The following is a 13,798-nucleotide window of genomic DNA, read 5'->3' as shown; positions in this document are numbered from 1 at the left end:
ACAGGACGCAGTGTTTCAGGACCTCAGACCAGCTCTTTGTCTGTTATGGTGGGAGACTGAAGGGGAAGGCTCTCTCAAAGCAGAGGTTGTCTCACTGGATAGTGGACGCCATTGCTTTGGCTTACCAACAGCAAGGCCGACCGTGCCCCCTTGGTGTGACAGCGCACTCCACCCGCAGTGTGGCTTCCTCTTGGGCTCTAGCGCATGGCGCTTCGCTGGCAGACATCTGCAGAGCTGCAGGCTGGGCGACACCCAACACATTCACCAGATTTTATAATCTCCGAGTGGAGCCTGTGTCCTCTCGTGTACTCGCTTCAGTTAGCTAGTACTGGACCCGCTCAGGTGTCTTTGCTTGCTCGCCATTCCACTCCACGGACTGGATACGTGCGATATTTCCTCAGGTGAGCCTTCCTCTCTGAAGCCCTGAGTTCCTCCAGCACTGTTGACGCTGGCGCCAGTGTCTATTGCCTGTCCGTCGGCTAGGTGCCTCCGTGTGCATGGTTCCTCCTCTGAGTAACCCCCACATGTGTATTTCCACTGTAAGCCTCTTTTGAGCATGTGTCTTTCCCTTGGCAAGCCACCTTGCCACTCCTGGAGTTGAAAGTTGTCACCCCACGGGCTGGTCACTCCAGTGTTCCTCCATATGAAGCCCCCCTCGGGCCATATGTGTATTCTTAAGTCCTCCCTACGGGTAGGCGTGCTGCGGCATATTTCCCCTGAGATATGCTTCCCAGTGTACCTTGGTATTCCTGTGTTAAGTAGGACTCCTTCGTCCGTGCCTATATCACGACAGGGAGGTCAGACTTTCGCAGGGCACTGGAAGACAGCTGTGAAGGTGGTGTGATTTCACGGGGACCCCCTTTCTCCGTCATCCGACGTAACTCGGAGTGACTACGAAAGGGAACGTCTCGGTTACGGATGTAACCCTCGTTCCCTGAGTAGGGAACGGGGACGTTACGTCTCCCTGCCACTTCCGCTGTACCGCTGGGTAGACGCCTGAGTTCAGTCTCGGCTCCTCAGCGAAGACATGATCTGCCTTTGCCGGTGTCTCTCCTTAAATACCCACGCGGTGGGGCGGAGATACGCTATGCAAATTATGCAGACCCATGCCATTTCATCGCCATTGGCTCGTTTTATAATACTCGAAGATGATAGGCTTTCTGGCGAAACCCCCATTCTCCGTCATCCGACGTAACGTCTCCGTTCCCTACTCAGGGAACGAGGGTTACATCCGTAACCGAGACGTTTTCCTATGAAGTCTTTCAAGCTGACACTTTCGAGATTTCATTTTAGATTATGGCGGTGACCAGAGGAGTGGGACCAAAGAGTTTGAAAGTGATGTGTTCAAAGGACTGAACAGCAGGGATGGAGATGATGGATGTTTTAATGTCCTTTCTGTACACTGCAGTGACACCGCCTCCCCGCCCCTCAGATCGGGGTTTGTCCATGTATGTATATCCTGTGGGTGTGGTTTCGTTGAGTGAGAAATAGTCCAGAAGTTTGTGCCAGGTTTCAGTGATGCAGAGGAAATCCAGGTTATTGTCAGTTATGAATTCATTTAAAATGACACTTTTATTATTGAGATAGCGGGTGTTAAGCAAAGCCAGTTTCAGGTGATGTTGCTTTGTGATGGATTGAGAGGACAGAGGAAGGGGGCGAAGATTAGATAGGACCACATGTCGTTTGTTGTGATGACGTAGTGAGGAAGTTGCAGTGCGCGAGTAAGACCAAATGGATGGAATGGAGTTTAAAGTTTAAAACTTGTAGTTGAACATACGACCAGAGCCTCTGTGAGGAGGACGGCGAGGTAGTCCAGTTTCTTGGAGGACGTTAATGCAGTCCGGACAGAGGTGATTGTTGAATGGGCGGAAGTCGACAGCGGAGCAGAGCGGTGGCGTGATCCAGGCGTGGTGCGCTAGCGCAAAGCTAGCACAAGCTTGATCACAGAAGCCGGGCGTCTCAATTCCAGTCCGATTCAGCAAGTATGTAAGTCCTAAATTTCTTTGCGATCAGAGTTGTTGATCTGCTCGAAGGCCAGAATTGAATCGGGCTCTTGTTGCTTGTTCTGGTGTTTGTCCTAAGTGATATTCCCAGGACAGATATCCGCTTCGATTTTTCATTCATGCATTATCCGTTGAGAGTACAGTTATGAGAGAATGAGAGAATTTGTAATAATCAAATTAATACTGTTAAGAATAATTAAAATCGATAAACATTAAAACAAAGCCAGACGGAGAAGCGGCAGCCAACATGCGCCAGCGACCAGCCAGATGTACTCCAATGATGCACAGTTGAAAAAGAGTCAAAGAGGTCATTCTCTTGCTAGAATGGCCTCTTTACTATATTTATTTTGCATACACAATGACATTTTTTTATGTTTGTTTTCTATACATAAATAAAATTTTGTGTAAAGCATGGAGAATGATATTCAATCTTCAACTGGCACACATGCATCAATAAAACCACATGGACAAGAATAATGTTGTTGATCAATTATTTTCTCTCCTAAGTCTACCTCAAGACAGAAAAATTCATACATTGAAGCAATGGCCTAATTATTTCACATTTAGTTTGCAACTGCATTTAATTCATATTTTTAGTTTATATTGCAAATTAATTCTTACGTTTAAGGTATTTTGCTATATTTTATTAGATTTTTAATGAAATTGTAACTAAGCAGACTGAGCCATATGACTGTGTGAACCCAAGTGCCGGGAGATTTACTGAACACATGAGTAAGCAGAACATATAGAGCAAACTGACATACAGTAGACATGAGATGGAGAGATGAAGAGGATCCACAATGGAGTCATAAGGAGAACACTGCGGAAGGGTAGTGCAGCCGGAGAGTCCTGTTTGCAAGACTAGAAAACAGAGGCAAGAATGGGGTGGGTATTTGAAGTCTAAATGAGCAAGTTAAAAATGAACAGCTGTTTGTTATATATTGGTCGGGAAAAGAGAGCAGAAAGTGAAATGGTAAATGGACTGCATTTATATAGCGCTTTTAACAGACCCATGGCCACCAAAGCGCTTTACATATTGCCTCACATTCACCCATTCATTCACTCATTCATACACCGACGGCGGTGTCAGCCATGCAAGGTGCCATCCAGCTCGTCGGGAGCAGCTGGGGTTAGGTGTCTTTCTCATGGACACCTCGACACTTGGTCAGGTGGAACCGGGGATTGAACCACCAACCTTCCGGTTTGTAGACAACCTACATGAACCACTGAGCCACCACCACAAAGGAGGCTGAGAGTTTGGGCGGAGGCATGACATGGCTGGAGGAGAGAGTTTTGGCCATATTCAGCCCAGTGCAGGAAGCGGCTCCAATTTTGCTGGTGTTAATGACAGTTAGGAGAAATCAAGAGATTTTCTAGATCTTGTGCTCAGACTGGCTGCTGGATTGGAGATGATAGCCTGAAGAAAGACTGGCAGTGGTGCCCAGCAGCTTGAAAAAAATCCATCTACACTTGGGATATGAATTGTGGACTATGGGCAGACACTACGCCTTCCGAGATGCCGAAATTCCAGAAGACATGTTGTAATGGTGTCTCCATGGTCTCAAAGGCTATTGGTAACACCTTGAGTAGAACCAGACAGCAGGCCTTAGAGAAACAGTCAAAGGCCATCAGGACATTGAGGACATCGAGGACATGAGTGCAGATGAGTGAAAGGATTTGGGTTATCCCTGGATGGAGACGAACGAAAGGAGTCCAGGAGTGAATTCTGCAGGGTGACAGAAATTAATGTACTGTCGACAGGGCTTCCGATTGGCGTGGGTTATTTGTTCATCTAGGGTCCACTAGGACTGATGATGGTGGAAGGAGAAAGAATGGATTCTAGGGCTGAGGTCAGAGGATCAGTAGAATAAAGGCATACATTTTCCATCAGATTTAAGTAACATAGTCCTGAACATCACATTTAGGTCTAGTGGAATGAATGTGTTGCAGTGTTCTCAGTCAGTTTTTAGACAGCCTTGTTCGCATTTGCCTGCTATAGAGGAGCTGAAACTGTGGAGTACCGGTTGCAGCATGTGGAGTGGCACGGTACACCTGCATGAAGTCAGTTACCCCAGCTGATGTTGCTGGATGGCCATTTGTACCACGCTCTGAACATGAAACAAGGCACACAGACAAGAGAGCGCACGGCTCGAGCACAATCGAGACTGCACGCTCACACAAAGGGGTGGCAATAATTCTGACCACAACTGTATATTTGCATTTACAGAGACATAAACTGCCATCAAGATGCTACAACAGAGGAATTTCGTAGACACTCTACTACATAGAGTGGATGTGCCTGACTGCCTGCCTGCAGACTAGATCTGTCTCTTATTGAAAATGTTCGGCCCACCATGAAAAGGAGAATCAGACAACGACGACCACAGACTGTTGAGCAGATGTCTTATAACAGGCGAGATTGGGTAAAAATTCCACTTGTAAAACTACAATTATCAATTGCCAAATGATTTAAAAGTGTAATTAAAAGAAAAGGTGATTTGACACAGTGGAGCGTGCTACATGCCTCCGGCACAACTTTTTTGGAGTGTGTTGTAGACATCAAAATCAAAATATATTGTACAATAAAGTTGTTCAGTGAAAACATTGGAAATCTTTTCATTGTACATTTGTCAGTTAAATAAAGTGTGACCACTGGCTACCAGCAAGACAGGAATCAGCCTAAACTACAGAAATAATTAGGCTATTGATATAATTTTGGTTGTCGACTACGCCATCTAGGGACTTGCACCCTAAAAATATATTACAAGCCACCGGCTTTTATGTACTCGAAGCACACAGGTCCGTTATCAGCGAGTAACTGGGCAGAGTCATGGGTTCTAAAAAAATACACTTTATTCAACAAACTTCAGACACATTATAAAAATCACCCCTCAATGGAGCATTATACAAAATACTCAATTGCAACTGGACACACAAGAATGGAAAAAGAAAAAAGAAATAATCAAAAAGCTGAATGTCCATAAACAGCAACGGTAAATCACCACAAGAAAAACAAATAAAAATAACACATCCATTCCAAACACATTCATCAACACAACCATACAGGGCTGAGGACATCCACCTCGGGCACCCCCGGCTTGAAGTGACCTCCAAAGAAAGTAAAACAAGCTCACTCAATACTCCCACCACACCACACCGGTGAAATACAGCACTCTCACGTGAACGGGAGACCCCACTACCACAGCCCTAGGACACCCGCGTAAGTGGCCCTCAGCTCCTGCATGGAAATACAAAAAATAAACAAACAATACAATTTCCAACTTCTCGTCACTGTCAAAATAATACAAAACAAATTAATTAGGTCGAGATGGAACAGTCAGCTGGGCTTCCGTGCCCCAAAACCCAGCATTCCCAATAATAACAAAATCATACAAAAAAAGGAAAATAATAAATCACAATACTGAATCTACAAACACCAAAAACACTCTTTTTAGTCACGGATCACACCACAGCAACAAAAAGCAGCAAAATAAGTCAAGCTATTCAATAAATCAATTAAATGAAAAACAAACAACAGAACTGAAAATCAATTTAAAAAAAAAAAAACTAGACAACAATTAAATTTACCATTGCATTTTTAGACAAACAAACACAATCCAGGTTGGCTTGAATACACACACAAGAAAGAACACACAATCATAAAATACCTTTTCTCCTGCAGCACGTCGAGCCGGAATGATAACCAACCAATAGGGCGGGTGTTACAACCGATCGCATCACCCCTCTGGCACAGCCCATTTAAATACGCTCTTCCTCATTTGATATACCCAATGGGTGATCTCTACGTCACCCACACACTACAAAAGGTTCAAGAGAATTGACAAATCACAGATTCTCGATTTTATTACATTTGACAAAATGTCCCAACTTTTCTGGAAATGGGGTTTGTAGTAAAAGTCTCTCACATACTAGTGGGCTAAGCACATTCTCTACTAACTGATCGAGAATCATTTCGTCAGTACTGGCACCAAACTCGCATGAAACACCAAGCTCTCGCGAAGCAAAAACGCACTGTAAAACTGTCTCGTGAGGCGCCTGACAGCGTTTACGAAGGTGTGGCATTCAGCTATATGTTAGGCTTTCAATGCATCCTCTGCATCCTTGTACATCGTACCCATGTTAGGCAATGACTAGAAAATCCATTGTCCCTATGTGCCAAGGTAGTGAAGCAGTACCGGTCTCCATATTTCATCCAGCCAGATATCACCTGTAGCATCAATAACTCGTAGATAATAAAAAAGATTGGAAAAAATCCAAGTCCAGGCACTCAGTAGGTTACAAAAGTTAAGAAGCCTTTATTATTTTGTTGAGGGCTAAAACATTAAAACACCAATGCGTATCGGCCCACTGGCCTTCATCGGGGTGTTGGTGTCACCTGGACTTGGATTTTTTCCAATCTTTTTTATGAACATTTAACCCTCCTAAGAGCATCAGAGGATAAAAAGGATACCAGCAGCGCTCCAGCTTCCCTTTGTCAACTCGTAGATAATTTTGAAATATCCACAGTCATGTGCTGAACGGCATAGCAGGCTCGCTTCGGCAAGGCACTCAGGGAAGGCACCTTGGCAACAGCCATCTTCAATTTGGTCATCTTCGAGACCAAAGATAGTGAAAAAAATGCCTAATCATTGTCGTCTTTTTTAAATGTTTTTTTCCTATCTGAAGATATAAAAAATTAAGCGCACGAGAGAGGAGTAGTGAACTTCATCCATCTTGTTGCTTATTTACTTCCTTCTCACACACATTACGTCATTACATGACTTTTCGAAAAAATAGCAGTCAACAATACAATTCACTTATGAACACAACACAAGCGTTCGACCTACTCAAGCAACAGTTAATTTCAATGCCAACATCGTTAAAATAGTCCATGTGACTACAGTGGTTCAACCTTAATATTATGAAGCAACGAAAATACATTTGTGCGCAATAAAAAAACGACTTTATTCTATAATTTCTTCTCTTCCATGTCAGTCTCTGTTCACGTGAGCACCACGACGGATGTGTGTGGTGCTGAAGCAGGAGCTGGCCAATACTGAGCCGGCGTTCTGAGGTAGAACCCGGAAGCTCTGCACTGTGTTTACAACGTGAACAGCGTTGTTATTTTTATCATAACATTAAGGTTGAACCACTGTAGTCACATGGACTATTTTAACAATGTCTTTACTACCTTTCTGGGCCTTGAAAAGGGTAATAATGTTGTAGTCTATGGAGAGGGTCAGAAAGCTCTCAGATTTCATCAAAAATATCTTCATTTGTGTTCCGAAGATGAACGAAGGTCTTAAAGACCCACTCCGATGAAAATAATGTTTTTCTAGTTGTTAACATGTTCTTGTGGCATTTTTCTGATGTTAGAGGACATATCTTGAGAAAAATAAGCTCAAAGTTGTATTTCTGAGTATTTCTACATTCAAATGGCTGTGAATCAGTAGCAGACGCTAAAATGCCGGCTAAAATAGACTGGAGTTGTGACGTAGTAACTCCACTGGGCGTCTCCACACGCGTCTTGGAGTGAAATAATGATCGGTGATCGGTGATAACTTTGATTAACTTCGGATAATAATAATTAACGTGTATATAATACTGTTGCCCCACCGGTATTGGGGGTGTAAGCTAGCGGGAGAGACAGAGCTCTCAGCAACGGGCAGGGGGAGGGTCGTCTCCGTGCCAACGGCTCCGCCCACAACGCAGAGGCGAATTGCTAATGAGCTACTGCCGCTCTGCTGAAGCGAAGTCCCAGAAAACGGCACAGGTTTTGTGATTTTGGCTAAAAATGGCATAATCATAATTTAAAGACCACTGGGAATGTTTAAAAATAGCTAAAAATATGATCGGAGTGGGACTTTAAGGTGATGATACACAGGGCAACTTTTTGAGCAATCTTGCTGGGCAATCTTGCCGAGCGATTGTTGCTTGGGCACTTTCCCATTGAAAATGGGCAATACATTTCTATCTGGATAATTTAGATCAGTCGTGGGCCCTGTGTCTCATCTGGTTGCCCGTTGACGCCGACATTGCCCAGCAACATTGCTCAAAAAGTTGCCCTGTGTATCATCACCTTTATGGGTTTGGAACGACAAAAATGAAAATTCCATTTTTGGGTGAACTAACCCTTTAATATGTCTGACGCTAACATCCTGTTTAAATCAAAATATGTCTGCACAATGAAGAAAACTGGACTTTAATAATTTGTCATTGATCCTTGGATTTATCCACTGACCAACAAAATTTTGGGACTGACAGTGACAGATGCAAGGATGAAGTTACCAAATTAAATGTCACAAGTTCACTTGGTTATTTGAATGGCCCAAAAAAGAAAGTATTGCTCCTTAAAATCACTGTTCAATAAGTTATTGCTAATGTAAAAAAAAAAAAAAAAAAAAAGCTCTGTGATCATTAGACATTATAATGTTATTGTTTACATTTCTGTCTTGACATGGAAATTCAGAAAATGGAATTACCGCAGTTATCCATGCACAGGGTGGAATATTATTACTGGCAGGATCAAATAGGGAGGCAGACAAAAACTACAAAGACTCTGTGTAGGCTTTGTGTGCCCCCTGAACCCCAACCCTCACCCCCAAATACACAAATAAATACATTGCATAACTGAATTTATAGTCATAAGCCTTCACTATTTTGTGACATCATATAAACATATAAACATTGTTGTCCTTTGTGTAAGATAGTACAGTGATATTAAAGTGATTCTTTCCTAGTCAAAAAAATATGTAAATCCCCTCATCAGGTTGATCAAAAGTCAGACTTTGTTTGCAGTCAGACAAAAAAAATAGAATAGAATTATGTTGAATATGCCAAAACCGTTTTATGTAGTGTGGTCCAAACAACTGGTCAGTTTGATCAACATATTTTGATTTTACAAACCTAATCATAGCAAACTGGATACTTATAGCACTCACCTGTTGGCTCTGCCACACAAAGATATAGGTCTGAATTCAGAATTTAAATTGCACAAACCAAACTCACCTTGTTCTTTCTCCTTCCTAGAACAAACAGTTCCCCTCCTCACACTACTCGAAGCATCCATCTGATCAAACAGCTTTTGCTTTATCATGTCCTCCAGTCTGATGATGTCATTCCTGACTTATCTCTAGACCAAAAAAGTAAAGCTTATATTTTCCTCCCTAAAAGTGTGGAAATTTCACCCTTTTATCCATGTATGTTTCTCTTACTGGATTATACATCAGAATGCACTGATGTTGTTGGGAGAGTCCAGTGGTCTATTTTGAGTGGTATAATAAACCCTTAGTGGACCCCTCTCACACTCTGCCTTTCACTAATACCACCAGATTACCATGAATGCATATTCAGGTTTTGGCACAGCTCTTCATCATAGCTCTTCTTTCTATCTGTGAATTTCACAACAAAATCACAACAAAATATTTAATATAATATTCATATTTTTTCAATCCCATTGCTTGTGCTTCAGGTGTGCTTCCCCAGCCACTAAGATATTCTGTGCTCTACTTTATTAGTTTTCATACAAAGTCAAAATTTATTTTATTAGTCAAGCCAAGAAGTATCCCACTGTGTTTTTCAATAAGCAACCTTTCATTCACTTAATGGGAAATAAATGTTTCACTGGATAAATGGTTCTAAGTAATTCCTAAACTCTTTACTTGTTATCATTTTGGGTCTAAATAAAAACACAGGCAGCAGTCCAACATAGCCACATCTATAATTGAGGATGATGTGTAGCAGAGTAACAGTAAATCTGTAACTGGAGCTCTGGCACATTCCAGGCTGTAAATACCCTGAGATAGACCGAGAGAGAGAGAGAGAGAGAGAGAGAGAGAGAGAGAGAGAGAGAGAGAGAGAGACTGTGGAGAGAAGAGAAAAGGACGAGATACACACAGTCCCTAAAAGAGAAAGAGTAAGAGGTGCTGAGTGTTTTGACAGCTAATGACCCTGCAGTCTTAGCCATTTATTGTGTTGTAGTTGGTGTGGCTCTTGTGTATTTTAGATAGAGAACAGCAATAACTCACATAACTGGGACTTGAATTGGTTTGGAAGCATTGAAGTTCACACAGTGTACCTTTATTAAAATAAAAAACTACTTTAAGGTCTATGGATAATCATATTTACTATCTTAGAAAAACATGTACAAAATGATATTTACTATTACACTCTTACAAGAGAAAGTTTCTAAAATAGGATTTTACCAGAAATGCCATAGAAGAACCATTTTGGGTTCCCAAAATAACCTTTAAGTGAAAAGTTCTTATAACAATATTTTTTTTCTTGCTGATTTTAATAATATAAAGAGCCCTTTCCCATAAAGAACCTTTTGTGGTTTGGAAAGGTTCCATGGAGGTTGAAGATTTTTTTATAATAAACCTTTCATTTTAAGAGTGTAGATACCTGTAGATACCTGATACCTGTTGTATCAGGTTGTCATTGGGGTAGTATGCTTAATGGGACATTTTTGTAACTTATTTAACCCTAAAACCCAGTACTTTAAGGGAACATGTTACGCTAAGGCACTATTGTGCATCTTTTAGGGGTAGTTAAGGTACAAAGTTGTCCCTTTAAAGGAGGCCTATTATGCAAAATTCACTCAAATTGGTGTTTGAACATAAATGTGTGTCGGCAGTGTGTATACAACCACCCTATGGTAAATATCCACCCACTCCTCTTTTTGTAATCCCGATTAATAGTAAGCAGTGTCTCAGTACAAGCCTTCACAACTTCACAAATGCTTAGGCACCACCCACAACTGCTGACGGACTCTGTCCTATTAGCATAACTATTAACAGGAAATGAAGCAGTAGGTTCTGTAAATTACGCATAATATACTTTCACTTTTTCACTTTTCACTGTATATTAAGTTGCTTCCACACAGATCTAATATACACATTAGATTTCTTTCCCTGCTGTTTATGTTCACAGACATAACCGACTGTGTTCACGTGAACTTTGAAGTTTTGCGCATTAAAGTGAAAGAGAAATTAGTTTAATACTCACGGGATGCACCGTCTGACATCCAGCTTTCTGTGCACGTGCTTCGGGTGTATGCACTCAGAAAACCATATATGGCTTTAAAACGCATGCAGATAATTATAACATTATAACTTTTATAATGATGAAGAACTGCAATGTCACGTGAGCATGACCACGATAGAGATTATAATAAAAACCAAACAGATGTTTTAGTTTTTGGCAGAGTATTCTGAGGCAAGAGCTGTAAAGGCTCCACACTCTTCTGGGTAGGGAAGCAACAGCTAATTTGCATTTAAAGATACATGCACGAAAAGAGCATGTTTTCCCTTCCACTCAAAAATGAGCATTTACAACATGGTATAATAAATGATCTGTGGGGTATTTTGAGCCGAAATTCACAGACACATTCTAAAGAACACCTGAGACTTTGGTCTGTTGCATCTTATAAAAAGGTGCATAACAGGTCCCCTATAAGGTACCAGTGGGTCACCGTGATTTTTCCAAGTAAGACTTATCCCTAAAATCAGAGGGAAATGATGAATAACACTTATGTAGAAGCACCAAACCCTGGTTGTAAGCCCAAGCTTGACATAAACTTGTCTCTCAAATCTGATTGGTTGATTAGAATTTTGTTCCAGGATCAACAAAGATGTTGATCCAGAAACATGTTGCACTTGGTGAAATCAGGTTATGTGTTGTACTTGGTGGAATCACATTCACCGCCCCAGTGACTGTTGTACAATTGTTGCACATTTTCTTTCTTTCTGGTAGAGTAGGTTTAAGAACCACTGAAGGAAATAAAGTCAGTCTATGCCATGCATCATACCAAGAGAGTCAGGACAAAACAACTCTCTCCCATCATATTAATTCAGACCATATAGCCAATCTGTCAAGTTGGCTTCAAACAAATGTTATGCATTGGGAAAGCTTACACTGTTCCTCTATAGTTCCACTAATTCAGGACTCTTCAACCCGAAACTCAATTATCAATCTTTGTTGTTTCTGGGAGGTGCTGCTTTTACTCTGCAGGGACATACTTGCAGCATAGATCTTACCTTCTCCAAGGTCCAGCACAGCAAGAACAGCGCTGGTTCTAGCTTCACCCAGTTGATTAACAGCCACACAGGTGTAGAGGCCTCCATCAGCTTGTTTACAATCTCGTATCCACAAGCCATCATAATCCTCATGATCATTTATCAGAGGGTCATCATTATGGTACCAATGCAGTGTCGGTCTCGGCTTGCCTCCCACAGACACCCTCAGGCGGACATCACAACCTCCCGCAACAGCAGCCCACTTCAGCTTTCGGAGGAATTCAGGTGGAGCTTCGACGGGGTACTGATCCGGGAGTGTTTCATGGTTTGAGGAAATCATGGAACTAGAGTTTTTCTTCAGCAATTCAGCTTTTCTCATTGTGATTATTATCTTGAGCAATACTGTTAATAATTCTTTAACCCTGTTGTGGTGAGATAACTCCTTTTGTTGCCATTGACTTTAGATAATATATTCCCCAATTTTTCAGAGGCCGTCATGATGAAACTTGTCTGTAATCTGCAAAAATAATTAAAAATGAAAGATTTAGCAATTAAAAAAAGAAAGAAAAAACATTTATCTTTTGCAGAATATCTAAAGCTATGAAAGCTTGTTTCCGCCACACCATAAAACAATTTAAAAGATAATTGCGACTTTTTTTATCTCAGAATTGCGAGATATAAACTCGAGATATTAAAAAAAAGTCAGATTTGTGAGAAAAAAAATTGCATTTACCTTTTTTATTTTTTTATTCTGTGGCGGAAACAAGCTTGCATAATAAACAGAACCTTGTATAAATAAACACAAAATGAATATGTGTACATAACATCAAAATATATCTAGAATTTATTACTATTTATTTAATATAGTAATAATTTGCTATGAGATTTTTTAAAAATTAAATAAAATAGATTTCATGTACACAATGTTCACCGAAAAAAATGGTGTAGAAAAAATATTCACTCAGAAATTGCTAGTAAATTTCCCAATCAATTACAAAGAAACAGCAAGTAACATTCAATTTAACATGATTTTTTTTTAAGTAGAAAGACTGAAGTAGTATTTTCTTGTAAAACATACTCCAAAAAAAAGGGGAAAAAAAGGATAACGTGGACCAGTAAATCACAAGGAAAATTTTGCCTTACCTCATACCTCTTTATACAAATATCCAGTTAACATTAATAAAAAGATTTTCTTTTTTAAACATTTTACATGTAACATTTTACCTCAACACATTGCCTCTGAATATCTCCATTAACTGCAGCTTAATCTTTAAGCCTTCTCAGGATCATGTCGTATTACCAGTGTCAGTACCAGTGTCTGTTTACACAAGAGAGGGTAATTGAGTGTTCCTTCCCTCTTTTGGATAGTGACCCTCTCTTCCAGCAATCTACCAGCACGTCACATGGCCCCTTGCTGACTAGATGGCGGGGTAGCGCATGTTAGAGCTCAAGTCATTTAAAGATCTAACACGTTCCATTCTGTCTTCTCCCCCTATCTTTTCTTCCATGACCTTTATACTTCACTGACTCCCTGTAGAGGTGACAGGCGAGTATGACCAGCTTTCAAGTGACAGCTGGAGCAAGGGTAGGCAGAACTTTTTAGGTCATCCCAAAGCCTCTTGAAATGCTTTTACTATGAAAATTGAGCATTCAATACAGGTAGGAGCTTTGTAACATTACAACAATGTTATTTTGGCAGAATACATCATTAGTTTTCAGTGGTAATCAACTGAGAAAGATGACTTTGCACGCATAATGATGTAGTTGTGTCTACCAGCA

At 40.9% G+C, this 13,798-nt stretch overlaps 1 protein-coding gene across 3 annotated transcripts in view; it reads right to left on the bottom strand.

The window, feature by feature from the left end:
- Positions 1-13,334, bottom strand: part of spega (striated muscle enriched protein kinase a) — a 71,073-nt gene extending 57,739 nt beyond the window's left edge. For 2 of the 3 annotated variants that reach the window (XM_056233536.1, XM_056233537.1), the window contains exons 1-2: positions 13,244-13,334; positions 12,041-12,536 (exon numbers count right to left, since the gene is read on the bottom strand). In XM_056233536.1, the coding sequence (XP_056089511.1) occupies positions 12,041-12,398 (358 nt within the window). In that variant the 5' untranslated portion in view covers positions 12,399-12,536; positions 13,244-13,334. Of the gene's footprint in view, positions 1-9,011; positions 9,385-12,040; positions 12,537-13,243 lie in introns of those variants that run through there. The other variant, XM_056233539.1, reaches the window with a different exon arrangement.
- Positions 13,335-13,798: the final 464 nt, after the last annotated feature.

The sequence above is a fragment of the Rhinichthys klamathensis genome, unplaced genomic scaffold, assembly GCF_029890125.1.
Source record: "Rhinichthys klamathensis goyatoka isolate OS25496 unplaced genomic scaffold, OSU_Roscu_1.1 h1tg000372l_1, whole genome shotgun sequence".
Taxonomy (NCBI): Eukaryota; Metazoa; Chordata; class Actinopteri; order Cypriniformes; family Leuciscidae; genus Rhinichthys; species Rhinichthys klamathensis.
This window is presented reverse-complemented; position numbering and strand designations above follow the sequence as displayed.